Source organism: Bison bison, unplaced genomic scaffold (genome assembly GCF_000754665.1).
Source record: "Bison bison bison isolate TAMUID 2011002044 unplaced genomic scaffold, Bison_UMD1.0 scf7180017864340, whole genome shotgun sequence".
In the NCBI taxonomy this organism is placed as follows: domain Eukaryota; kingdom Metazoa; phylum Chordata; class Mammalia; order Artiodactyla; family Bovidae; genus Bison; species Bison bison.
The window spans coordinates 133,215-161,210 of record NW_011494912.1 but is presented as its reverse complement, the minus strand read 5'-3'; the positions used below and the strand labels follow the sequence as shown (position 1 = coordinate 161,210).

Genomic DNA, 27,996 nt, shown 5'->3' with positions numbered 1-27,996 from the left:
CAGTCATTGCAACACGAGGGCTCTAGTGCGCGTGCGCTCAGTAGTTAGAATATTCAGGCTTAGTCGCTCCATGGCTTGTGGGATCTTAGTTCCCTGACCAGGGATCGATCCCGAGTCGCCTACATTGCAAGGCAGATTCTTGACCACTGGACCATCAGGGAAGTCCCAGAGAGACTGTGCTGAGTAGTGTAGACCAGCAATGTTTTTAAGATAAGGAAGTATTGAAGTAGTAGACCCGAGTGATGTCAAGGGACAAGTGACGTGGGTTTCTGGGAGAAGACTGCCGCGTGGTTAAGTCGCAGTGAGTGCAGAGATCCTGTGGCCTGAATGAGCTTGGCCCAGCTGAGGAGCAGAGGGAGGTCAGTGTGACTCGAGGGATGTGAGCAGAGGCCAGAGAGGAGATTCAGGGCAGATGAGGGCAGACCATCAGCTGTTGTCTGGATTGTGGTGTGTCCTCTGAGTACAGTGGGGCCTGGGGAGGGTTTTGAGCAGTGGATGGATGCGTTTGACTGATGCTCTGAAAGGATCCGTCATTGCTATGTGGGGATTCTACTGGGACGAGAGCAGAAACAGGGGTCCAGTGTGGCAGTCAGGGTGGTAATAATCCAGGTAAGATCAGCAAGTGGCTTCAACTCAGATGGGCAACTGGAGGTGCTTTAAGCTGATGGCAAACTTCGAGGAAGAGAAAAATTAGCCAGCAACCCCTCTAAAAGATTTTGAGGGCCCCAACACCCTCTCCAGGTACCCAGGAGCCACATCAAATGGGTATCCTTGAAAGGATCCAGAGATGTTTAGCCTCAGGAAAAAAGAAAAAAGATGCCCTTACAAGGAGGACCATTTTGGCTTTAGATCAGAGCCCATGTCCCTCCAAGCTCTCCCACCATGGAACAAACTGCTGCAGCAATGACAAGCTCCCTTCACATCCTGTGGGACACCCTCATTAGGATGCCTTGGGCACTGGGATCCACTCCAGATCAGAGTCGCCTGTGCTTTGCTTTGTCCATGTGATACTCATGGGGTTCTCTTTTCAGTTGCTGCTGCTGCTGCTGCTGCTAAGTCACTTCAGTCATGTCCGACTCTGTGTGACTCCATAGATGGCAGCCCAACAGGCTCCCCCGTCCCTGGGATTCTCTAGGCAAGAACACTGGAGTGGGTTGCCATTTCCTTCTCCAATGCAGGAAAGTGAAAAGTGAAAGTGAAGTCGCTCAGTCGTGTCCGACCCTCAGTGACCCCATGGACTGCAGCCCTCCAGGCTCCTCCATCCATGGGATTTTCCAGGCAAGAGTACTGGATTGGGGTGCCATTGCCTTGTCCATTTCAGTTGCTGAGATTTGAATATTGAGCAAGATCCCATCTCTTCCTTCAGAGTGGAATTCATTGCTCTGAGCAGGTGGAGGTGTTCCTAGAGCGGTTCCCATCAGGCTTAGGGTGAAGAGCGTGATAGCTGTGGCCAGGCTTGGAAGCAAAAGCATTGTTAGCCACATAATTGATCTGTGGGTCTGTGTGCATTGTGGAGGAGGAGAGAGCCAGGCACTTCCTGGACATAGAAAATACGACCAGAGCTTGGTGAGTGAGGAGGAGCATTGGGGGATGCAGAAGATGCCTCCGTCTCCTGGATGGACTCATTCTCTGAAGTGGAAACTAGGGGAGGCGTGCGAGGTGAGCCGAGAACCTGCGGGGTGGGAAAAAGTGAAAATGTTAGTAGTTCAGTCGTGTCCGACCCTTTGCCACCACATGGACTGTCGCCCACCAGGCTCCTCTGTCCATGGCATTCTCCAGGCAAGAATACTAGAGTGGGTTGCCATTTCCTTCTCCAGGGGATCTTCCCAACCTAGGGATCGAACCTGGGTCTCCTGCACTGCAGGCAGGTTCTTCACCCTCTGAACCAGGAGGGAAGTCCTGTAAGGTGGGAGTCTGTCTTTACTGAACATTGTGACATTTTGCTCATTGTGGATTTTTTGTGTGTTATTTTTAATTTTTAAAATATTGCATCAGAATCTTGTTTATCTCCATCCTTGAGTTTTTAGGGCTCCCCTTAAATGTTACGTGCAGACAGTCCCTTGCTTGCCTCACTCCAGGCTCAGCCCTGCTCTGGTTTGGGGAGGCTTCCCAGGGTGGGGCATTTGCAGGCAATTGGAGGAAGGGGCTTTGAAATCACAGCCCATTTATCCTGACACTTACAAAGGGGCAGACTGAGGCCAGCAGAGTCCTGAAGTTGGCTGATGTGTTCAGGGAGGGCTCCCCGGGGACTCCTCTGAATCTGGAACAAAGTTCTTCTATGCAGACGGGAGCATAAGAGGCGTAAGCGGCTGAGGAAATGAACGCAGCCGTCGGAACGTGCCACCTCGTTATTTGTTTATTTAGGAGGATTGCTGTTCTCGCTGCTAATCTTCGTATCGCATGCCTCATTGCCCTCTGAAGGCCCTGAGAGGCTCCTCATAGCGTTTATTTGGCCGTGTTTGCTCTTGAAGCCCTGTTTCTGGTTTCTCATTGCTCGCCCGCCTGGAAGTATCAGAAAGGAAAGGAATTGTAGGAGAGGCAGGCCAGCCGATAGCACACCCAGGGCCATTGGCCACTGACCTTGGCAGGTAAGAAGCGAAGGACAGAAAGCCCTCCCCCCTGCCCCGCCTACTTTCTATTTGAAACAAGTGCTCAGCACCACCAGGAATTGTGAGAGCAGGGTGGCAGCCCTGGGTGGGACAGAGACAAAGGAGGGAGACTGGTGCCCATGCTTGGAGAGGGACCCACAGCGCAGAGGGCCTCCCCCTTAGAAAGCACCTCTCCCTCCCTGCCTGGGTTCAAAGCTGCTAGGCATACTGGCAGGGTCCCCAGAGGCCTGGAGAGAAGACCAGCTCCCTGGGAGGGATGATGCCTTGGGCACTGGGTGAGGAGGCACTGGAGAGGGTGACCTCACCTCATTGGCGAGGTGGGTCTTCCCTGAGAACCCGTGCACTGGCCCCCACATTTTCTGCATTTCCTGCCTCCCCAGACCTCAGCCCTAGGCTACTCTCTTGGCATTGATGCCTCCTTACCTTACATTTTATGGGCCATGGGATTATTTACAAATGTCTTAGATCCTGGTGGGAGACACTCACCCTCTCTGCCCTTTCTCTGCAAGACTGTCCTGGGCCCAAGTCACCCGCATTACCAGACAGTTGTCTTCAGCCCTCTGGCTTTGAGTTCTTATTTATAAATAAGCAACATTAAATTTCATTAAATTCTGTTTTTTCCCTCAAAAACTAGTTCCAGCAAGGTCTATTTCCTGCCACATGTGGTGCCAGCTGCCATCCTTGGGTGGGGTGAGGGGGTGAGGTGCAGTCCTGCTCTCTGCCCTGAGGTTGGAACTTCAGGGGTCTGAAGTCCCAGGTGCCCAACTGGGGTCACTTTCTGTAAGAAGCGCCCACCAAAGCCACTGATGGAGATGCTGAGGGAGATCTCTGTTCTCAGAAGCCCCCTTGTTGCCAGTGAATTTGAGGTTCTTGCTTCATCACAAAAGAATTCGGAGATGAAGTAATAGGTAAGAAGTGAATTTATTTAGAGAGAAACACACTCCATAGACAAGAGGGTAGGCCATCTCAGGGGGCTGGAGAGCACTTCAAAATATGGCATGGTTAGTTTTTATGGGTTGGATAATTTCATAGGCTAATAAGTGAGAGGATTATTCCAATTATTTGGGTGGAAGGGGAGGAGATTTCCAGAAATTGGTTCATCACCTACTTTTTGTCCTTTTATGGTTAGTCCCAGAACTGTCATGGCTCTGGGGAGTGTATCATTTAGCATATGCTAATATATTACAATGAGTGTATGTTGAGGTTCAAGATCTACTGGAAGTCAGCGTGTCTGCTGTCTCAGACCTATTTGGTTCTGATCAGTTTATGTAATGTCCACAAGCTGTGCTCAGTCATTTCAGTCGTGTCCGACTCTTTGCGACCCTATGGACTGTAGCCCACCAGGCTCCTCTGTCCATGGGATTCTCCAGGCAAGAATACTGGGGTGGGCTACCATGCCCTCCTCCAGGGGATCTTCCCAACCCAGGGATTGAACCCTCTTCTCTTATGTCTCCTGCATTGGCAGGCAGGTTCTTTACCACTAGCACCACCTGGAAAGCCCATAGGCTATGTCCTTCTTCTAAAGGTGCTGCCCTGCCTCCTTCCATCCTGTTTTACCCTCAGCACACCAGGGCTGGAGCATCAAGTGGCCCCAGGACACTTGTGAGATCCTGGCAAGGACCATGCAGTACATGTCCACCCCAGCTTTAAGGGCAGAGGAGGGCATATCTCCTTACACTGAGGTCTGGATACCAGGGAACTTAAAGCTATGCATGCCACGAACAAAATGTATTCAGGAAGAGGTCTGAGAAATTTGGGGAATAGGAGAACAATAGATAAATTGGAGAAACAAGGATTATTTTTCCTGTGTGTTGAGGACTACATCATGTGGGGTAATGATGACTCACAAATCCAAAGTGATGGTCCACATCCTGCGACTCCTATGCTAAGCAGCAGAAATTATTTAACTTCTCATAGCTTCGGTTTTTCATTTGTAAAGTGAAAAGTGTAAAAGTAATTTGATAGAATAATTGTGAGAATTAAATGAAATAACCTATAAAGTACCTACTTCAAGACCTTGCACAGCGGAGACATAATTATTATTTTTTAGATTGTAATGGTCATGGTCATGAAAGATGTTCCAGCATCGTTGTCAGGCCTCATGGATCATCAGACTAACTCGGGGAACTACTTTTCTATTCAGAAACCAGACTTCCTGAGAATCCTGGCTCTTTTGATTAATATTCTGCTTATTCAATAAATGCCTGCGATGTCAGAGACATCCCCTCTATGCTGGGCTTCTGATGAGGAATCCAAGGTGGGGTGCCAGCCCTGGGGGACCTGACAGTGTGATGGGGACGCAAACGAGGAAACAGCAGGCAGAATGGAGACGCTGTGGCTGGAGGAGTGGAGGAGGCCTCTGTGGGGGACGCAGCCCTAAGGGGAGAGGTGGGAGGGAAGCTTCTAGAGGGCATCTTTGTGATGGGACCTGAGGATGGGGGTGGGGGGATGGAGGGTAGGTGAGAAGCCTTGTCATCAGGCAGAATTGCAGATGGCAGGGCCCCTGGGCCACAAAGAACTGTTCTGGGAGGGGACAGAGAGCCTTTCACTGTGGCTAGGGCATCAGTCCCCTGGAGAAGGGAATGGCCACCAACTCCAGTATCCTTGCCTAGAGAATTCCATGGACAGAGGAGCCTGGAGTCAAAAAGAGTTGGACACGACTGAGCAACTAAGCCTTCCACTTTCAGGCTATCAGTGGGTGGCAGGGGGCAGGGGGTGGCACAGGAGCAGATAGGCAGTGACCTGGTCTGCTAGGCTTTGTGGGTGGATTTTAGACCTTCTCCCGAGGTCTCATGGAGCCCCTGGAGATGGAAGATGGGCAGAGCTGAGGTGTGTTGGGCTCCTTGAAAGGTCACTCTGGCAGGGGTGTGGAGCACGAGTTGAAGCAGGTCATGACAGAGATGCAAGGAGACCAATCAGGATGGCCCTGTGGTCTTCCCAGGAGGATGCTGGGTGGAGAGTGGCAGCAGGGATAGAAAGGAGCAAATGCTTTCAGAAGCTGTTTTGGAGGCAAGCTCACCAGATCCTGGTGACAAGTTGGCTTTGCTATTAAAGGAGAACGAAGCTCCCAGGTTTCCTCTCTGAACAGCTGGGTTAGATCTTGGCTTCTGTTTCCTGAGATGGCACGAGCAAATTTATGGTGGGTTTGGGACTAAGTGTCTGAGGTCTGTGACTCAAGCAGACAGAGGGATGAGCAGACCATTGGATTTACTGGTCTGATGTTCAACTTCCCCAGCAGGAAGCTACCAACTGACCAGAGAGGACTTGGGAGAGGAGCCCTGGGTACCCCACCATGTAAAGGGAGATCCCTTCTGGGAGGCTGAGAAGGAGCAGCCAGCATGGCAGAGAGGACCACAGGAAAGTGGCCCCATAGCAGCCGAGGAAGGGTAGAGTTCCAAGAATCCAACTGCCTCTTGCCAGCTCCCTGCTCCCTTCTTGGCTGAGTCACCTTCACCTCTGCCTGGATCATTGCAGGAGCCTTCTCTCAGCCTCCCTGCCTCCACCCTGCTTCCCACAATCCGTCTCAGGACAGCAATCAGAGCGATGCTCTTACCGCTTAAGTCAGATCACAGCTCCAGAACTGTGGAGCAGAACCCCGCAGCAGAACTCCTCTGCTCCAGAACCATCAGTGGCTTCCCCTTTCACTCGAAGTAAAAGCTAGAGTCCTTTCAGTTTCCTAGACAGACCCTCTGAGAATTATCTTCATCCTCCTCTTCCTCTCACCTTCACTTCCACAGCCCCTCTGACCTCCTCGACATTCCTCAAGCTCCCTTGTCAGGCTCCTGCCATCAGACTTCTGATCCAGTTCTTCTCAGCATCTGAAATGCTCTTCCCACAAAGATCTCTTACCTCCTTCAGGCTACAACCTGCCTCATCTCCTGCCCACACCCCAACCCTGCCGAGTCCCCCACACCACTTTACTTCTCTTCTCCGTAGACGTCCCACCTTCCAATGCACTACATAATTTACTCATGTATTGTAGGTATTGTTTAATATATATCTGCCCTTGCTAAAATATTCACTCTCTGGGCAGGGATCTTTAGTGTTTTTTTCCCCACTGGTGCCCCATACAGCTTCCCTGGTGGCTCAGATGGTAAAGAATCTGCTTGCAATGCAGGAGACCCAGGTTCGATCCCTGGGTCAGGAAGATTCCCTGGAGAAGAGCACGGCAATCCACTCTGGTATTCTTGCCTAGAGAATTCCATGGACAGAGGAGCCTGGCGGGCTACAGTCCATGGGGTCTCATAGAGTCGGATGTGACTGAACAACTAACACACCTTATACACAGTATATACTCAATAGATGAATGAATGAGATGGGTCAGCAAGACTGAGAACTACATATGATAAGAAGTTCCGGGTGCTCTTGGATTTAGCAGGAAGGGACTCTTTCACACTATGGAGAGCAGATTTCCCTATAAAGAGAGGAAGGTGGGAGTCTGGGGCTGTGCACTTTCCCACCTGGTGGCTTCTGTTGAAATGCAGTAAATGCAGGCAGTAGTGTCAACAGAGGAATGGATAAAGAAGATGTGGTACATGTATATAATGGAATATCACTCAGCCATAAAAAGGAAAGAAATTGCGTCATTTGCAGGGACATGGATGGACCTAGAGACTATCATACAGAAGTGAGTCAGAAAGAGAGAAATATCATGTGAACACATATATGTGGAATCTAGAAAAATGGTATAGATGATCTTATTTGCAAAGCAGAAATAGAGACGCAAACCTAGAGAACAAATACATGGACACAAGGGCTTCCCTGATAGCTTGGTCGGTAAAGAATCTGCCTGCAATGCAGGAGACCCCGGTTCAAATCCTGGGTTGGGAAGATCCCCTGGAGAAGGGATAGGCTACCCCACTCCAGTATCCTTGGTCTTCCTTTGTGGCTCAGCTGGTAAAGAATCTGCCTGCAATGCAGGAGACGTGGGTTGGGAAGATCCCCTGGAGAAGGGAAAGGCTACCCAACTCCAGTATTCTGGCTTGGAGAATTCCATGGGCTGTATAGTCCATGAGGTTGCAAAGAGTTGGACATGACAGAGCGACTTTCACTTTTCACTTTCAAGGGGGAAGGGGGAGAGTGGGAGGAATTGGGAAATTGAGATCGACACAAGTACACTATTGATACTGTGTATGAAATAGGTAACTAAGGAGCGCCGACTGCATACCATAGGGGACTCTGCTGAATGCACTGTGGTGACCTGAAGGGGAAGGAAGTCCAAAAGGGAGGGGATATATGTGTATGTGTAGCTGATTCATTTTGCTGCACTTTAGAAACTAACACAGCATTGTCAAGCAACCATAAGTGAAAGTTGCTCAGTCATGTCCAACTCTGCAACTCCCTGGACTATAGCCTGCCAGGTTCCTCTGTCCATGGAATTCTCCAGGCCAGAATACTGGAGTGGGTAGCTTTTCCCTTCTCCAGGGGATCTTCCCGACCCAGGGACCAAACGCAGGTCTCCCCCATTACAGGAGGGTTCTTTACTGTCTGAGCCACCAGGGAAGCCCAAAAATACTGGAGTGGATAGCCTATCTCTTCTCCAGCGGATACTCCCAACCCAGAAATTGAACTGGGGTCTCCTGCATTGCAGGAGGATTCTTTACCAGCTGAGCTACCAGGGAAAGCAACCATACTCCAATAAAAATTAATTTTGAAAAAATAAAAAGGCATAAGCTGAAAGTGAGGGGTAGTTGGAGATTGGAGGAGAATGGGGAAGGTTGAACTAGCAGCCATGAGAACCAAAGAGAGATCTTCCCATGGAGACCTCCTAGGCTTCCCCAACAATATTTAGGGCCCCCTTGAGGTTGATTACTTATGTTTATGAAGGCAACTCTGTGCGTTTATGAGATTTTCTCCAATAGTATTTAGTAGTTTGGGTATTGGTCCAGACAATGCAGACTCTTGGTCTAATCCAACATAGTGGTTTTGCCAAGACAGTACAAAGGAGGGTAGAGATGCAGAGGTAAAATGAGAGGGTTCCAGAAAGAATTCCAAGTAATGGAGAATGGACTAAGCTGAGCCGAATTGGAAGACCTAGACAGAGCCCAAATAGGAAGGATGGGATGTGCAGACAGCAGGGTTCAGATCCCCTGACTCAGTTTCTTCCTCGCTGAGTGGTTGTGCCTCGGCTTAATTTGTAAAGGTGATAGAGGGACCACTGCCACTGGAAGAGAAGTTTACTGTTACTCACACTTCTCCTAGAAATGGGGGTCTGCCCCATGTCGGGAGGCAGAAGGAGCGAGGGGAAGGCCTGGCCAAAGCCTTTACTGGGGTTCCCACCAGGATGGCTCACGGGGCAGGGTAAACCATTTAGGACTGGCCGGTTTGAGTACTTCCGGCAGCCTGGGTCGTAGGGGCTGTCCCAAGTGCCTGGTGCCTGGCCCTGGATGATTCAGAGCAGGGGAAACCCCCACTTGGTCACTGAGAGTTAAGTAAGGAGACGGATCACAGTATGGGCCCTGGATGGCAGGGGAGAGGTTAAAAACGTGGCTGTTAGTTTGGTGTCATGATTAATGGATGATGCACAGACAAACAGAGACAGAGTCTAAGAAAGCACAGTTAGGACACTGGGTGTCTTTGGGGTTTTGAGGGGGAAGTTGTTTTATTTAAATTTATTTATTTACTTATTTTAGCTGTGCTGGGGTTTGTTGTGGTGAGCAGGATTTTCCCTGCAGTTGGAAGGATTCTCTAGTTGTGGCAAATGGACTCTAGTTGTGGCCCGTGGGCTTCGCTGCTCTGTGGCATGTGGGATCTTTGTTCCCCAACCAGGGATCGAACCCACAGCCCCTGCATTGGAAGGCAGATGCTTTACCACAGGACCGCCAGGAAATCCCATGGATACTGGGTATCCGTGGACAATTTGCTAAAACTCTTTGCCTCACTTTCTTTGTTTCTAAAAGGGGAAACATAACAGCACGTTCCTCATTATGTTATTATGTGATTGAGTTAGTAACAAATTAATAAATGTAAAGTGCTTACAATACAGTTAAGCTTTAACTCTCATTACCTTGTTATTATTATTTCATCAGTATAGGCATCATGGTCTGAGGCCCCTCCTTCTGAAAAGGTTTAGTAGGAGTAACTGAATGAGCGAAGCCAAAGAAAAGGAGCCTGGGGTCAGAGTGGGTCACTCTGCATTGGTCAGGGAGGAACTGTGGAGCAGGATATTGTCGTAGAGCGTGAGGATCAGCGGAGACCGGGAGTTTGGCATATTTCTAGGCACCGGCTCTGTATGCAGCTCACGAGTTGGCATCATGTCCAATGTGCCGCGCACAGCCCTCATTTTAGACCATCTGCTCCATCTGTGAAATAGTGGCACAAATAAGGAGTGTTATTATAGATGAGGAAAGGGGGCTGTCCCTCCCTTGGAGGGTTAGGAAAGTGCTTCCTGTGGGGAGAGGGGAGTTCGCTGGGCCTTGAAAAGTGGATGGAATTTGACAGGGCAGAGAGGACAGGAAAGGAGGAGGGTCATGGTGTGGACACAGCGTGGGCAGTGGCTGAGTTTAGAATAGACAGGAGGGCGTACAGTGAGTGTAACCAGGATGATGCAGGAGGTGAGTTTAGGAGTGTCAGCTTGGGCTGGAGGAACACATGGAAATAATGAAATGGACCATTCAGTTTGGGTATCTGCCCTCAGTGTATACGGAGGCCTCTAAGTCTGGATCCTGGGAACTGAGGCTTGTGATGCTACGTGAGGGAAGAACATTGCTTTGGGAAAGGAGTCAACAGAAAAAAAGATCTGAGATGTTAGTGGCACAGGGCAGTTTTATGAGAATCTTCTGAGGATGAAGCTGTGTCTGGGCGAACCGCACCCTCATCACCAGAGTGCAAATCTGGGAGAAAGACTCCACTGTCTCCTCTCCCGGCGATTTGGGCTGTGCCCACTGGCGTCCTGGACACAGCAGCTGTCCATCCTCTTCAGGCTGATGTTTCTGTCCCATCACCAGAGGTTCTGATGCAGGGTAGTTGTACAAGGAAGCCCTTGGGGACGGCTCTGCTCACTCCAGCAGGTGGAGCTGAACTCCTTTTTCCCTCTGTCATGGAGGTGAATAATTGTCAGCAGCCTGAGAAACAGCAAGCCACCTAAGGCGCAGCACACGACTGAAAATGGCAAGCAAGAAACACTCCAAGCTGTGGAATGTATTGGGAGCATCACAAAGTCCTGTTACCCCAGGATCTATTGCAAAGCCCAGCACGGCAAACTTTCCAGTGCCCATAAACCACTGTTCTTAGTTGCAGTGTGAAGCTTGGAATTTTTGCTTTATCCAGTTGTGCTTAGTCGCTCAGTCATGTCCAACTCTTTGCGACCCCATGAACTGTACCCCACCAGGTCCTCTGTCTATGGGGATTCTCCAGGCCAGAATCCTGGAGTGAGTTGCCATGCCCTCCTCAACAATGGGTAAGCCAGAGCAGATAACCCAGGCTTGTCCAGGACATTAACCCGGAACCTCTCGCACCCGAAGCGAGAATCATGTCCCTAAACCAACGAGCCACTCCGTTATCCAGTTGAACCTTCAGTTAATCTCATCAGAGGGGGATGTACTCTGACAAGGCAAAGGGGAGGGTGGTTGATGATGGGAAGAACGTGGCCCTTTTCATGAATAGATCTCTGCTACCATTCACACTGAATAAGGATAATCATTCCTCACAATCTGGAAACTGTGTTATGTAGAAAATTAGGATAAGTACAAAAACAAAGCAAAGGTGGGAAAAAAAAAACTAACTTTCATCTGAGAATGCCAGAATGCTGACAAAGAGATAAATCATGCAATATTTTTCCCTTGTGGGATTTGCATGAATGTGATTTCTTGTGGTTACTATTCCACTAGCAATCGTTAATTTTTAAATCAATCATTTAATACAGTCCCTTTTGCCTGGAAGAACAGATCAAAATATCCACACAGGCTCTGCATCACCAAAGAAAATCACGTACCTCTTCAGCTTGATTCTGCCTCTTGGAAAACCTGTTTGTGGAGAGATGGGGAAAAAAAAAAACTCTTGAAATCTACATTTAAAATTTTTTAGATGGTAGCTGCCTGTAACCCCCAAACAAGGATGTTTAGCTTAGAGTCCCCATGTCTCTGATGGGTCTGATAAGATAGGATGGTCTAGCAGCTTGGTCAGGAATGTCAAATGTATGTTTTATGTTCACTCATCTCTAACTGACATTAGCAATTATTTCAGTTATGAATGGAGGCTATAGATCTCTGGACCATTAGCCATACCATGCTTCTGTCTCCAGTAGTAAGCACAGACTTGCATATATCACACCCTGGATCTTATTGTTTTTGTTCAATCACTCAGTCGTGTCCGACTCTTTGTGACCCCATCAACTGCAGCATGCCAGGCTTCCCTGTCCTTCACCATCTCCCAGAGCTTGCTCAAACCCATGTCCATTGAGTCGATGATGCCATCCAACCATCTCATCCTCTGTCCCCCCCTGCTCCTCCTGCCCTTGATCTTTCCCAGCATCAGGGTCTTTACTAATGAGTTGGCTCTTCGCTTCAGGTGGCCAGAGTATTGGAGCTTCAGCATTAGTCCTTCCTGGACAGGCTGACATGTCACCAGGAGTACAAGGTTCAGGGCTGTCTACTGATGCCCCTTCTGTGATGCTAAGAAAGCAGCATCCCTCATGCTACCCCAACTTCCCTTGGAATGGAACGTCTCGTTTTGTGGAAGAAGCCCCTTCCTGTCTGTATGCCAGAAAGTACTTCTCCCCCATATGGAAGCTCTTTAACCAAAGCTCCTCTGTTTCCAAGAGGGGATTTGGAAGGGTTTCCCAAAGCAGGCCTCTAAGCTAATGACAGAAGGTGCTACAATTTCATGGGCAACTAACTACGTCAAGATGAATTTTTTTGAAAGAATGTTTTCCTTTACAGCAGCTGTCGTCTCCAACCTTTTGGGCACCAGGGACCGGTTTCAAAGAAGACAATTTTTCCACGGACTGGCTTGGGAAGGGGGATGGTTTCAGGATGATGCAAGCCCAGTGGGGTCTCTTCTCCTATGAGAATCTAACACTCCCACTGATCGATCAGGACTGGAGGTGGAACTCAGGTAGCAATGTGAGCAATGGGAAGCAGCTGTAAATACAGATGAAGCTTTGCTGGCTTGCCCACCACTCACCTCCTGCTGTGAGGGGTTGCTAACAGGCCATGGACCAGTGTCAGTCCGTGGTCTGAGTTGGGGACCGCTGCTTTACAGACTTGCCCTGGATTCTCCACAAAAGTGCCCTGGGATGAAACCCAGGGAAAACAGAGGAGGGATATTGTATTCGCTTGCTAAGGCTGCCATAGCAAAGCCCTGCAGCCTGGGTGGCTTAAACAACGGAAGTGTTCTCTCTCTCCTGGAGGCTAGAAGTTCAAGATCAAGGTGTCAGCAGAGCTGCTTTCCTCCTTGGTGTGTAGATGGAGAGTTCTCTTTGTGCACTCCTATGTTGCTCTGAGTGTGTGTGCCTGTCTTTGTCCTAATCTTTTTTTTTTTTTTTTCTTTTGATGTGGACCATTTTTAAAATCTTCATTGAATTGGTTACAGTATTGCTTCTGTTTTATGTTTCTGGTGTTTTGGCCACGAGGCATGTGGGGTCTTAACCCCCTAACTGAAAGTTGTTCAATTGTGTCTGACTCTTTCAGACCCCATGGACTATACCGTCCATGGAATTCTCCAGGCCAGAATACTGGAATGGGTAGTCTTTCCCTTCTCCATGGGTAATCTTTTCCTTCTCCAGGGGATCTTCTCAACCCAGGGATCGAACCCAAGTCTCCCACATTGCAGGCAGATTCTTTACCATCTGAGCCACCAGGGAAGCCCCTTAACTCCCCAACCAGGGATCAAACCCGCAACCCTTGCATTGGAAGGCGAAGTCCTAGCCACTGGTCCACCAGGGAAGTCCCCTCCTCTTCTTATAAAGATACCGGTCATACTAGATTAGGGCACCACCCACCCTGATGACTTCAGTATACCTTAAGTTGGCTTCCTTTGTGACTCAGCTGGTAAAGAATCTGCCTGCAATGCAGGAGACCCGGGTTCGATCCCTGGGTTGGGAAGATCCCCTGGAGAAGGGAAAGGCTACCCACTCCAGTATTCTGGCCTGGAGAATTCCACGGACTGTGTATAGTCCATGGGGTCGCAAAGAGTCAGACACATCTGAGCGACTTGCACTCACTCACTTAAACCTTAAGTTCTGTCTTTTAAGGTTCTGTCTCCAAATCCAGTCACATTCTGAGGTCCTTGGGAGCGAGGGCTTCAACGAATCAATTGGCCAGGGATTAGGTGTGTGTGTGGAGGGGTGCCTTTTCCCCACAGCAGTCATGATTCCTTCCTGCCCCCTGAGCACTCGTCCTAGGACCCAGGGTGACAAGAAAATGCAGGAGCACAGGGCATCTGTTAAGCATGTCAGACACATGAACTTCAATCACGGGCTGGGTTGTGTTTCAAATTCTCCAGGACAAAAGCCTGGAGGCGGCCTTTGAAGCAACCTGGAGCTGCTGGTTCTTTAAGGTGTTAAGATCAATGCCATTCACTGGCATTCTGAGGACTATCAGAACCCAACCCCACACATCCCAGGATTTTCACAAAAGGGAAAAGAAGGGGATACATTCGAGATGATACAATGACATTCCTGTGTTTTCTTTGAGCCAGAGAGCGGAGAGACATAGTTCGGTCAGGCTGGCCTTTTTGGACCATGCTTTCTGTGAATGGGAAGTGAGTTCACACATTCGGTCCCGCAGACTCTGTGGGAGCCCGGCCACCAGCAGCTTACAGCCGCAGAAGTCAGCAGGTAGAAGAGATGACATTTTACAATTGTTCCAATAGACCCCAGGCCTGGAAGATATGCCGGATACCGCTTTCAGAGAGCAAGAACAAAGCAGTGCTGGGGAGAACTGTTGAAAAATTTAAAAGACTATTTCCCTTTATCCGTGCTGCTGCTGGCCAAACATTTCAGCCATTTGCCTAACATGAAAGTGACCCCATGCAGGGCAGAGGACCACGTGGGATGGGGGCACATCGCGGCCATCATCAGCATGCAGACGCAGTAACCGGCCTCCAACGATGCTCAGAAGTGGATTGTTTTCTGAGAGAGAAACAGAAATGAAATTACCAGGTTGGAAGGAACCTCTGGGAGGCCACTTGCTTACACACTTTCAAGTCAAAACAAGGGATGGGGCGTCTCTAGGGCTGGTAATTCTGGCTGCTAGAAGAGGCAAACCTCTTAATCTCGCTGGTTTCACTGCGAGTTTATTTTTTTAAGTATTTTTTTTTAAATTCATTTTTGGCCGTACCGGGTCTTCATTGCTGCGTTGCAGGCTTTCTCTAGTTGCCACGAACGGGGGCTACTCCTTAGCTGCATCGCGTGGGCTTCTCACTGCGGGAGCTCCTCTTGCTGCAGAGCACTGTCTGTAGGAGCGGGGCTCAGGAGTTGTGGTGCACAGGCTTAGCTGCTGTACGACATGTGGGATCTTCCCAGACCAGGGATCAGACTCGTGTCCCCTGCACTGGCAGACTGTCAACCGCTGGACCACAAGGGAAGTCTCTCTTTGAGAATTCAACAAAAACCCATTGTGGATGCTCAGGGTGGAAAGGAAGCCTTCCTTGTGGTCACTTGGGGACTTGGGCTTCTTCTCCATGTGGCTTCTCCACCTATTACAGGTGACTTCCAAGTCCCTGGGCGGTGGGAGAGAGAGGATGAAGAAACATCATCAGCCACATCAACCTTGGGGGATGCACCTCCCCTAGGCTCTGTCTCAAGGCCACAGCTCTGGGGGTGGGGTGGGTGGAGATTAAGGCCACAAGAGGCCATGCTGCCCAGGTTACAGCCTTTGTGGTGGAGTCTGCAGGAGCTCCTGCAGTTGACACTGGCAAAGGTTGGCCTCGTCCTTGCCATGAGTGGTGCCATGTTTGGGTTTGGTTTGTCAGCGGACAGTTACATGCCCAAAGAGAACATCCACGATTCTCTGGTCTGTCTGACACCAAAATAGAAGTTGGAATTCATTAAGAGGGACAGAGATTCATCATCTTCTTGGCATATGAGTGTCCTCTCCCATTGTAAGAATCCTTACCTGATCAAAGTTCTAAGGTTTGTGCCAAAAAAATTGAAGAGATGGTGAAATCTACTGATGCGGTAACCCATCAGGCCCCGGCCCCCAGCCTCAGGCTCAGATTGACTCAGGAGGCTCATCTGATGGTTCTGAGTTTCCTTTTGTGCCCAGACCCAAGTGAACTGGGATCTGCATTTGTCTTTCCCTGGCTCTGAATCATTCAGCATCTCCCAAGAGCATTGACTGTCAGGATGGTCTAGAATTTCTGGTCTTTAGACTCTGCTGTGGTGGCAGCATTCCGGCTCCTAAGGCCAACCCTGTCTGGTTCCTGTTGGTTGTCATAATGACTGGATCATTTACTTTGCCCCCAAGTCCCTGGATCCTGATGCTCCATCCTGTGTCTTTCCTGACTCACAGCTTATCATCAGTCTTAGAAACCCCACACTTCCCTGATCTGTGGCTCCTAACCCAATTACTTGTCCAACATTTTAAAAATTAATTGAAATTTTTGGCCAATGATAGTAGCAGACCTTAAAAAAGTAGATGTCTTAAAAAAAAAAAAAAATATATATATATATAAACTCTATTATATATATATAAACACAACTCTACTTCAATAAAAAATAAAGATTAAAGAGAAAAAGAACCAAATCTAATTCACTGTCCTCCTGTGGTTAAGCCTGGTTCATCCACATCCTACCAGCTCCTCTTTAATCCCAGGCAAAATGCAGACTGGATGATAGGAGAGCATGGATGCGTACGTGGAGAAATGAACACAAGGTTATCATTGCCCCCACCCTGCCACCTCGTTGAGGCTGATTCCACCCCAAGGTTCTAGAACAGTTCTCAACACTCTCCTGGAATTCCAGTTGTAAGCTCTGAGGACAGAACAAAGACTACGTTGTAGGATCCGTGTCTCAATTACCTTTATATCCCTGGCAGCATTTAGCTCCAAGCTCCGGTCCTAGTAAACATATATGTAGCTTAAATGACTAAGAGAGGGAAATTGCTAGAATTACCAGTTGGGTGCTGAGAGTGCAAAAATAGACAAAATGCTTGATATCTACTTGGCCAGAGCTGCTCTTTGCAAGGAGGGATAGGCCAAAGAGACGTGTCTGTAAAGAGGTCAGAGATGGAAGGAGCCAGAGAAAGCCAGCATGGGGCAGTCTTAAGTACAGGGAAAGAGAGAGAGGTGAGGAATGGGGGAAGACAGGGCCAAACTGACCCCGAGGGGGCTGATTGAGGCCGCTTTGAGCTGTTTTTCTAACATAGAAGCCCAGACCTCTCTGACAGTTACACGCTAGCAGACTAGATAGTAAGGCTGGGAAACATTTTAAGTCGATGAGCATAAACCTGATATTATTTATTTTCCTCCCCAATATTATTCTTTTACAAGCACAAGCAACAGCAACAAAAATCAAAAGAAAGGAACAAAAAGCTTTCCCAACACTCTTTTCATGCTCCATCAATCAAGCTGCTTTCAATCTGCGTTTCTTTCCTCCTGTGAAATCACATGCCATTTGCCAAGCTTCGTTTTAATTCCTCATCTCGCATTAAGAGAAATGACTTGGATCAACAGGCAATAGAATTCAGGTATTTTAGAGGTTCTCACCTCTGTGGTATTTAAACTGAAATATGTCTTGAGGTCCATATTGGTAAATCCTATTTCTGAGAAACAATCATAAATAAAAGAGAGGTTTGAAATTGGATTTTTGGAAAAGGACTTGTGAAGGCAAGCCAGTATGTGTCCATCCAATTTAGTGGGATGGAATGTGCATTTAAACTGGGAAAAACCAGCTCACCGTCTCCAGGCTGGCAGAGGGGAGCACCGAGAATCAGGGGTGATCCTGTCCATCTGGGAAGTGGGTTATCAGGGAATCTCGAAAAAGATTGGAAGGACAGAAGTAACAAAGTAAATGTTCTCTTAGCCAGAAATTTGCATTGTTTTGAACAGATCTTTGCCAACAGACAAAAAGCTAAAATTTGCAGGCTCTTGGATCACAGAATGGGGTTGTTGATGTAATTTCTTCATTGAGCACTCCTCCAATGCTGCTTTTAATGTTGTAAATAGGTTTAAATGGTTTCCAAAGTGACTTCAGTCTGATACCAGGAAGAATTCCTGTCCATGGAGAGGAAACATTGAGAGGCCAGCTCCAGAGCTTTAGGGTTTCACTCCGAGAGGATGAAAGGGGCCCCAGAACTGGGCTTCCAGTTTCTCAGGGTCTCATACTAGGTCAGGCCTTGCAAGGACTCTGTGAAACTAAGGACTCTGGAGGTGAGTGTCAGGGGGCTCCCCCTTCTCCGCCGGGATGGAGTATTGGGGTTACAGGAGCCTAGGTGGCCCTCGAACACCTTTTGATTTAGTATTCTAGATTGCAGGATGTGGTCACAGGAAACACATCAGTTTATTTAATTCTCGGTTCTTTGACTCTCCTCCCCTTGCCTTTTTAGGGGTAAACCTTTTCTCTCCTATATTCCAAATCTACATGACAAAATCTAGAGAAACGTCTCTTTTCTCCTCTTCTGAGAAAGGTGTCAGTGACATCTCCTTTTACTTCAGGTATCTGTCCTCATGAATTAGAAAGAAAGCTTGCTGAAAACGACTGGAGGGCTTCACAGAGAAGCCTGCCCCTTTCCGGCTGGCTGACCTGTCAGCTGTCTGGAATTCTCCCGTTGCAGTCCCGGGGTTCCTTATTCTCTTGCTGAGGAAAGCCAAACATGACTTACATTACGATAAAGCAGCGTCCTGCAAGACAGCAGAGTAGGGTGCCGCCTTGTCCCTGGGTGACCGGGGAGATACAGAGCTCCCTTGCTAGGTTTGGCTGAGACACTAGGATAAACAGTCTCGGGCACCTGGTGGGAGAGGGAGAAAGTGACTTGGTTGATGTTACACAGCTAGTTTTTGGAGGAGGCAGAACAAGAATGTTGGCCTCCGCTGCCTGGTTCATTCCTCTGCACCTCACTGCCCTCTCCACGCCAGCCCTACACAGAGTCCGTGGAAGAGGCTGCCCGTAAGGAATGGTTTGAAAGACCTTGCACATTGGAATCCAAAAAGATGATGAAGTGCGAGATAAAAGAGAGAGAAAAGACCGTGGAAGCCAACTTCATTTTCACTCTGAGGCCTCAGCTCATCATATAAAGACAAACGATCCAATTAAAAATTGGATGGAGGATCTGAATAGACTTCTCCACAAACAGACAAATGGCCAAGAAGTGCAAGAGAAAGTGCTCAACATCGTTAGCCATTGGGGAAATGCAAATCAAAGCCATAATATGATGCTACTTCACACCCACTAGGATGGCTCTAATCAAAAAGATGGACAGTGACAAGGGTTAGCAAGGATGGGGAGAACTAAGAACCTCATTACACTGCTGGGGGTAATGTAGAATGGTGCAGCCACTTTGGAGAAGTCTGGTAGATCCTCAAAAGGTTAAACATCGAGTTACCCTATGACCCAGCAATGCCGCTGCTAGGGTGGGTACCCAGGGGCAATGATAACATATATCCATATATATAAAAACCTGTATATGAATATTCATGGCAGGGTTATTTTTAATTGCCCAATGGAAACAACCCGAGTGGCCATCAACTAATAAATGTATAAACAAAATGTAGGCCATCTATACAATGGAGTAGTATTCTGCTGTATAAGGCAATGCAGTAATTCATTGCAGCATAGATAAAACATGAAAACATGATGCTAAGAAGTCAACCATCTGAGATCTTCACCAAGCTCAGCTTTGCTTTTTGCAGTCCTCCTGAAAAGTGAAAGTAAAAGTCGTTCAGTCGTGTCTGACTCTTTGCGACCCCTCCCCAAACTGGAACCCATCCCTTGAATCTTCTTTTCCCCATCTCTCTTTGTATACATTCATTTATCTATTTTTGTTACAGCTTTGTTGAGATATTTACATACTATTAGAGTTCACTCATTTAAAGTGTTCAACTCATTGGTTTTTAGTAGATTCAAAAAGTTTTGCAGTATTCGCTGTAATCAATATTAGAACATTTTCATCACCCTAAAAGGAAACTCCCTACCCACTAGCAGTCACTCTATTCCTGTGACCCTACCTGCAGCCCTTGGCAACCATCGATTTACTTTCTGTCTCTATGAATTTTCTTTTACTGGACATTTCGTATAAACAGAATCAAATAATATACAGTCCTTTGTGACCAGCTGTTTCACTTACATAATGTCAGAGTTCATCCATGTTGTAGCATGTGTCTAAACTTTGTTTTTATTGTTAAATAATATTCCATTGTATGAATGTACTGTATTTTGTTTGTCCATTCATCAGTTGATAAATCTTTGCCTAATCCTAGGGCATAGAAATTTACTCTTATGTTTTCTTTCAAGAGTTGTATAGTTTTGGCTCTTACATTTAGGTCTTTGATCCATTTTGAGTTAATTTTTTAAGTATTTATTTACTTATTTGTTTGTTTTTATAATGTCCACAGCAGCTTTCTTTGTAGTATAACTAAACTCAGAACAACTATAAAGAGATAAATGGAAAAACACTCTAGTATATCCATACAAGGGAATAGGACTCAACAATAAAAAGAGTAAACTATTGATATGAAGTGAAATGGAGTGAAAGTTGCTCAGTCGTGTCCGACTCTTTGCGACCCCATGGACTATACAGTCCGTGGAATTCTCCAGGCCAGAATATTGGAGTGGGTAGCTGTTCTCTTCTCCAGGGTGTCTTCCCAAGCAGGGATCGAACCCAGGTCTCCTGCATTGCAGGTGGATTCTTCACCATCTGAGCCACCAGGGAAGCCCAAACTATTGATACATGCAACTATAAAGATCAGTCTCAAAGTACCTTTGCTGAGTATAAGCCAGACAACCAAACAGTGCATTTGGCTGCACCTGGTTTTAGTCGCAGCACACAGGCTCTTCTGTCTCCATTGCAGCATGCATTCGATTTTAATTGTAGCATACAGTATCTTTTAGTGGTGGCAAGCAAACTCTTAGCTGCAGCACGTGGGATCTAGTTCCCTAACCAGGGATCAAACCCAGGTCCCCTGCATTGGGACCGCCAAGTCTCAGCCACTGGACCACCAGGAAAGTTCCCATTTTGAGTTAATTTTTGTATATATGTTATGAGGTAGTGGTCCAAAATCACTGTTTTGCATGTTGTCCCAGAACAGTTTTTGTAAAACTCTTTTCCCCCGCACTGAATTGTCTTGGTGCTAACCGCAGATGGGAGGGTTTATTTCTGGACTCTCAATGGATTCTGTTCTGTTGATCCATATGTCTTCCTCATTGCAGTGCCACACTGTCCTGATTATGGTAGCTCTGTGATAAATTTTGAGATCAGAAGTGGAAGTCCTCTGAGTTTGTTCTTTTCTAGGTTGTTTTGGGCCCCTTGTATTTCTGTATGAAATTTAGAACCAGTTTGTTAATTACTGCCAAGAAGCCATTGGGTTTTTTTTTTTTTAGTAAAGATTGTGTTGAATATTTAAATCCATTTGGGAAATACTGCTAACTTAACTATATTCAGTTCAGTTCAGTCTCTCAGTTGTGTCTGACTCTTTGTGACCCCATGAATCGCAGCATGCCAGGCCTCCCTGTCCATCACCAACTCCTGGAGTTCACCCAGACTCACGTCCATCGAGTCAGTGATGCCATCCAGCCATCTCATCCTCTGTCGTCCCCTTCTCCTCCTGCCCCCAATCCCTCCCAGCATCAGAGTCTTTTCCAATGAGTCAGCTCTTCGCGTGAGGTGGCCAAAGTACTGGAGTTTCAGCTTTAGCATCATTCCTTCCAAGGAAATCCCAGGCTGATCTCCTTCAGATTAGACCGGTTGGATCTCCTTGCACTCCAAGGGACTCTCGAGAGTCTTCTCCAACACCACAGTTCAAAAGCATCAATTCTTCGGCGCTCAGCCTTCTTCACAGTCCAACTCTCACATCCATACATGACCACAGGAAAAATCATAGCCTTGATTAGACGAACCTTTGTTGGCAAAGTAATGTCTCTGCTTTTGAATATGCTATCTAGGTTGGTCATAACTTTCCTTCCGATGAGTAAGCGTCTTTTAATTTCATGGCTGCAGTCACCATCTGCAGTGATTTTGGAACTTCAAAAAATAAAGTCTGACACTGTTTCCACTGTTTCCCCATCTATTTCCCATGAAGTGATGGGACCGGATGCCGTGATCTTCGTTTTCTGAATGTTGAGCTTTAAGCCAACTAAGTCTTCTAATTTGTGAACATGGGATGTCTTTCCCATTCTCAGAATCTTGAAACTGTCCAGGGTTGCGTATCCTGGATTTCCGTGTGTTTGTGCATTGCCCACTCCTGGGACTTCAGCCACCTTCTTTTACCGTGTAAAGTCTCTTGCTCTTGTTACCCCCACAGACTTCCTTGCCATACTTTGCTTCCCTGACTTGACTTCTACTGCCGGCAGCTGGGTCTGTCCCAACTCATGGGAGCGTCTAGTTGTCGGGTCACAAATAAAACTAGTCTGGACTGCCCAGTGCCTACAGTTTCTTAGCCCCCTGTCTCCTCCTTGAAGAAACAGGCAAGGTGAGGATTCTTGATTATGGTGAGAGTTTTCCATCTGTATCATTTCTCTGTGGGGTAGCCACAGGTTGGGTAATAGAAACAGAAGCACACACACACACACACACACACACGCACACACTTGCATGCATTTGCCACTAAATTCAATCAATAAAGGCCCAGAGGAGGTGTGCAAACACTCAAGAAGGTCCCAGTATCCTCACGAGGGAGTTTGGGAAACTAAAGGTAGGAGAGCTTGAAGTGGGTCTGTGCTGACCTCAGACACTCACCGGCACTCTCATTTACAGAGAATATACGGGAGAGTCTCACAGATCCCTGAAACTTCTCTGTGTCTTCTTCCTCTTCTCCTTCATCAGTACCAGGAAGTCCATTTTTACAAATTAGTCCTTTTATAAAAAAAATTATTTATTTTATTTTTGGCCTCACTGGGTCTTCCTTTCTGCACGAGGGCTTTCTCCAGGGGCGGCGAGCCGGGCCAGCTCTCTAGATTCGGTGCACAGCCTTCTCCTTGCCGTGGTTTCTATTGTTGCGCAGCGTGGGCTCTGGGGTGCGTGCGCTCACTAGCTGTGCACACAGGCTTAGGTGCCCTTCAGCATGTGGACTCTTCCCAGACTAGAGACGGAACCTGTGTCCCCTGCACTGGCAGGGAGATTCCTAACCACTGGACCACCAGGGAAGTCCCAGCAAATTAGCCTTTCCTGACAATTGGAAATGTTTTGTTTGTCCTGCGTGGGACCAAGAGAAGTTAGATGATCCCATTTTCCTCTGGGAGCAGGACCATTTGATCCTGGAAGCCTGCTGTGCCCCTGAAGAAGATGGCAAGTTGTCACCTCCTTGGGCTTTTGCATCTCTTAAAGGCAATTAACATTTCAGCCTTCTTTTTAAATATCCCAGCCACAAGTACCACCTGTATATGATGGCACTGGGGTGGATGCTTCCAGAAGGCCGGGCATCTGTGCTCTTAAGAGACTCCAAAATAGAGCATGTTAATAATGTAGAATTAGACCCTTGTACACTTTGTGCTTCTATGAATAAAGATGGTCTGTTATTTTCGTTTGATTTTTCCCTTATAGTTCTATAGGGCACAACTTCAGATTGGAAATAAAACCTTCACAGGTACCAATTGTGCTCTACTGGGAAATTCAGAAAACCCATGTCACCAGGGGCACCTCACATGTATGGGTATTTCTTAGGAATAGAAAGATTTTAATGTCCTGAGCTGCTGTATCTATAAGAGAAATTCCTCCAAACCTTTTTTTTTCTACCAGTTTTAGTCAAGTGAGGTTAAGCTCTGCTACAGTAACAAACCAACCCCGAAATCTCAGTGGCTTCTATAATAAAATACATTTCTCACTCGTGCTGTCTCCCAAACTGCTGCTTTCAAGTTGAGGGTGGGGGTCGGCAGTGGTCTTTGGGAATTTCTCTGTTGGGTTGATGAAGTCCTTACCCCCGCAGGTGTGGCTGTGTGGGGGCAGCATGGAGGTCCTGCCTTGCTCACGGGTGGCCCACATCGAGCGGAAGAAGAAACCATACAACAGCAACATTGGCTTCTACACCAAGAGGAACGCTCTACGGGTTGCTGAAGTCTGGATGGATGACTACAAGTCTCATGTGTACATAGCGTGGAATCTGCCGCTAGAGGTAGAACCTTCCCCATCACCTAGAACGCTGACCTTGTGCTTGACGACAGGTCACTGATCCCTTTACTAAGCTGATGCTTCCTCCCCAAAAAGATGCTCACCCTTGCAGGATTATAAATACACTTTGAGGTGGCTCACAGACCTCCAGGTATTAGAACCCCTGCTTTACATGGGGATTGGCACCATGGAAATCTCTAAATCCATTTACAGTTAGAAGAATCATAGTGTGTTAATCCAGTCTCATTATATTCATCTTGACACTGAGTGTCAAGACCTGCTCCTGAGCGTGCACTGTGTCTAGAAGATGCTAGCCCAGTTTTTGGCACCAGACTCCATCGTCCACTCTCACTTCCCACAGAGCTCCAGCCGCCCCGTGAGGTAGGTCCCAACTGCACGCTGGATCCTTGTTTACACGGCTCTTCAATTCTCTTCCGTATTCTGCCCAGAATATAATCTCAGAAAATTCCCATTGCCACAGCCCAACAGGGGTCTCGTACAGTTGTGTACAGGCTTATGGAATCCCAGCCTTGCTGCTTGTAATTATGACATGTTGAACAAGTCTAATTATCATCTCTGTATCTTAGGTTCCTCAGTTATCAAATGGGGATTATAGCGAGCCCGCCTTCCTTTAGGTCTATTGTGAAAACTAAATTGGAAGTACTTAACCTGAGTATTAAGTACTAAAGCTAAGGACATGTGATGTACTTGGAGCAATGCCTGGCACAGGATGTGAACTGTTGGCGAGCATTTTTGTCCTCCATAGCCCAGTTTGGTCACCTGTACTCTCAGCCATAGTCAGGTTTATCTGTTCAGCTGGAGCTCCTGTAGGTATCCAAGCCATGGAATTGTTCCCACTGAGAAATGGCAGCCCCTGTGTTTCAGGAGGCTGGAACCCCAGACAACAGAAGTGCAGTCGAATATGTCTAGGTCTGTGGATAAACAGGATAAAAGTGAAGAATTTTTTTATCATTGTTGTTACAATTATTAAAATAATGTTCTAAAGCACTGAAAACCCCCTTCCGGCCACATAGCACTTTATAGCTGTTAAAGTAGAAGTGATTTTCCACATAATTGTATAAAATAGCAACTGTTGGTGAGCCCCTTATACTGTCCCAGGCACTCGCTAAGGTTCTTGTTTGCAATATCTCATTGACCTCTCATAACAACCTCATGACAGAGGAACTCCCTGCCCTGATGTCCTCATCTGCAGAGTCGAGATTGTTAACCTTGATCTCATAGGGCTCCTGGGAGGATAAAAATGAGACTTAAAACAGAGCATAACAAATATTGTGTTCAGTAACTGCTAGTTTGATGTGAACCTATTATGATGTCCATTTTACAGATGGGTATGCTGCAACTCTGGCCAGTTAAATTGACTTGCTTAAGGTCCTACACCCAGCACATGACAGCCAGGGATGTGAAATGGCATCTTTGTTCAGCTCTGCCCACAGCCCTGTGCCATCTGTGGAACAAGTGTTGTCATTTTTCTTGTTTGAGATGAGAGCAGTGACCTAGGATGGGGATGTGACTTTGGGTCAGAAGAACTCAAGACTGGTCTCCCAATGCTTTCTCCATCATTACAAACCACCTCAGGGCCCTCCTGCCAGTGTTCCCTACCTGGCTTTTCACAAATGACCATCCTCATTAATCTTGCCAAGTATATTAAAATAAAGAGTTAAAATATCACTGCCCAGGTTTGCCTTTGAATATGAATAAGTTTGACATTTAAAGGGACTTTTCTTTTAAAAATCCCTGTTTGGCTGCCGAAGAAGAAATCTTAATGAAATCATTTAAACTCTTCTCCTCTTGCTCTAAAATGCTGCTTGGCTGCCCGTCATAGTGAGGAGGGTATCCTGTCTCTACCGGGTCAGAGCCGTCTTGTGGCTGACTCTGGAGTCATATTTCAGCTACTTTATTTTCCCCTGTCAGCACACAGCAGCCCATTACAGGTTCATTTCTGTAAAAGCAGAGTGAATTATTCATTAGAACATCATTACAGTAGCTTTGCAATGGAAAATTATTTTCACATCTGCATATAATGAACTTCACAAAGAGCCTGCAAAGGGAGGAAGGGGAATTACCCATGTACAAAAAAGAAAGGCAGGAGGTGGTTATAGGCATTTCTTTTCTCGTCTTAATCAAATAATTCCTGTAATAATTGGGTCTGAGAGTCACTAAAGAAATGGCAGAGATGAAGCTGGGAATGCAGGTTGTCAGTATCAATGTGTTGCGGGATCCCTTTCATGGTGATGAGGAAGGCAGACTTGGGGGGCTGCATACTGTGCCCGGGGGGTCAGTACTGGCTAGCTCAGGGCTAAAGGATCATGTATGGGCTTTGGATTTCTCTCTGATGGTTTCCCTGAAGGTGACACTGCCTGTCCTCTGCTCTGCCAGAGCCTCCCAATCACTAAACCCTTTGCTTACTTTCAGAATCCAGGAATTGACATTGGCGATGTCTCTGAAAGAAGAGCCTTAAGGAAAAGTTTAAAGTGTAAGAATTTCCAGTGGTATCTGGACCACGTCTACCCAGAAATGCGAAGATACAATAACACCGTCGCCTACGGGGAGGTAATGAAAACCACACTTGTTCTCGACTTGGATGGCTGTGCAGGGGGCTGTGGATCACTTGGCTGGGGGTGAATGACAAAGTCATTCACTCATTCATTAAGTGATTAGTTTTTTTAAAGGTGGGGCCTTCACAGCAAGGCTCTCATCAGCTGGTTTGAATGAATTGTGAATTGTGTGTGTGTGCTCAGTCACATCCGACTGTTTGCAACCTGCCCCCGCCCCAGACTGTAGCCCTCCAGGATCCTCTGTCCATGGAATTCCCCAGGCAAAAATATTGGAGTGGGTTGCCATTTCCTTCTTCAGGGGATCTTCCCAGCCCAGGGATTGAACCCTCGTCTCTTTGTCTCCTGCATTGCAGGCAGATTCTTTACCACTGAGCCACCAGGGAAGCCCCACCCACTGTTGGCGAGACATGTGTAATACATGTCACGATGGGGACGTGGGCCATCATTTGGCCTGTGGTGTGGAGTGGACCATAAATTCTGGCTAGGGCATTGTGAGGTACCCTGGGGCCTGTACTGAGACGCTGAGCGGCAAGTTGGGTGTAAAGAGAGACAGAGACTAGACCTGTCTGTCCAGGGCCCACTGCTTGTGCACTGGAGTCCCTTGCTGCCAAAGAAAGGATACAGATGCTCTTCTCAGATGTTCTATGCTGAGACACTGTCACTTTTCTGAACATGAAAACAGATTGACCTTTCTCGTAGTACAAATGCCATAAATCTGCATTTTGAAAATAGCAACAATAGCAGCGCACACTTAAAATGTGCCGGTACTGTTCTAAGTGTTTTTCACATTTGAGTTCAATCATCCTCACTTTATCAGGTAGTAGTGTTATTTCCATCTTATCAAGAACACTGAGACTTAGAGACATTAAATTATCTAAAGTCTCATAGCTTATAAACCATGAAGCCAGGATTAGACTTAAGCGTTCTAATCCCAAAGATAATGTGTACATTTGGATGTATGGTCTGATTTGTTGCATGTGTGTATATATTTATTTTTCCTAAACATATTTATTTTTATATATGTGTGTGTGTGTGTGTATGTACGTGCATGTGTGCTCAGTTGTGTCCAACTCTTTGCAACCCCATGGACTGTAGCCTGCCAGGTTTATACAAATACTTTTTATATACACATCTACTGGTATTGGTATATGTATATATATATATTTTTTTAAACTAAAACCAGACTGTCCACAATGCCTTATAATTTGAAATGTTACTAATAATAGAGAACATTTTCCTGTGTCCTTAAGCATTTTTCTCCAAAATTATTAATCGCTGTATTCAGTTCAGTTCAGTTCAGTCACTCAGTCGTGTCCGACTCTTTGCAACCCCATGAATCGCAGCACGCCAGGCCTCCCTGTCCATCACCAACTCCCAGAGTTCACTCAGACTCATGTCCATCCAGTCAGTGATGCCATCCAGCCATCTCATCCTCTGTCATCCCCTTCTCCTCCTGCCCCCAATCCCTCCCAGCATCACAGTCTTTTCCAATGAGTCAACTCTTTGCATGAGGTAGCCAACCCTTGGACTGCAAGGAGATCCAACCAGTCCATTCTAAAGGAGATCAGTCCTGGGTGTTCATTGGAAGGACTGATGCTAAAGCTGAAACTCCAA

The 27,996-nt window shown here is 47.1% G+C and overlaps 1 protein-coding gene across 1 annotated transcript in view; it reads left to right on the top strand.

The window, feature by feature from the left end:
- Positions 1 to 27,996, top strand: part of WBSCR17 (Williams-Beuren syndrome chromosome region 17) — a 431,575-nt gene that overhangs the window by 380,437 nt on the left and 23,142 nt on the right. The window contains exons 8-9 of the mRNA XM_010854340.1: positions 23,625 to 23,810; positions 26,240 to 26,377. Coding sequence (XP_010852642.1) covers positions 23,625 to 23,810; positions 26,240 to 26,377 — 324 coding nt within the window. The remainder of the gene's footprint in view (positions 1 to 23,624; positions 23,811 to 26,239; positions 26,378 to 27,996) is intronic.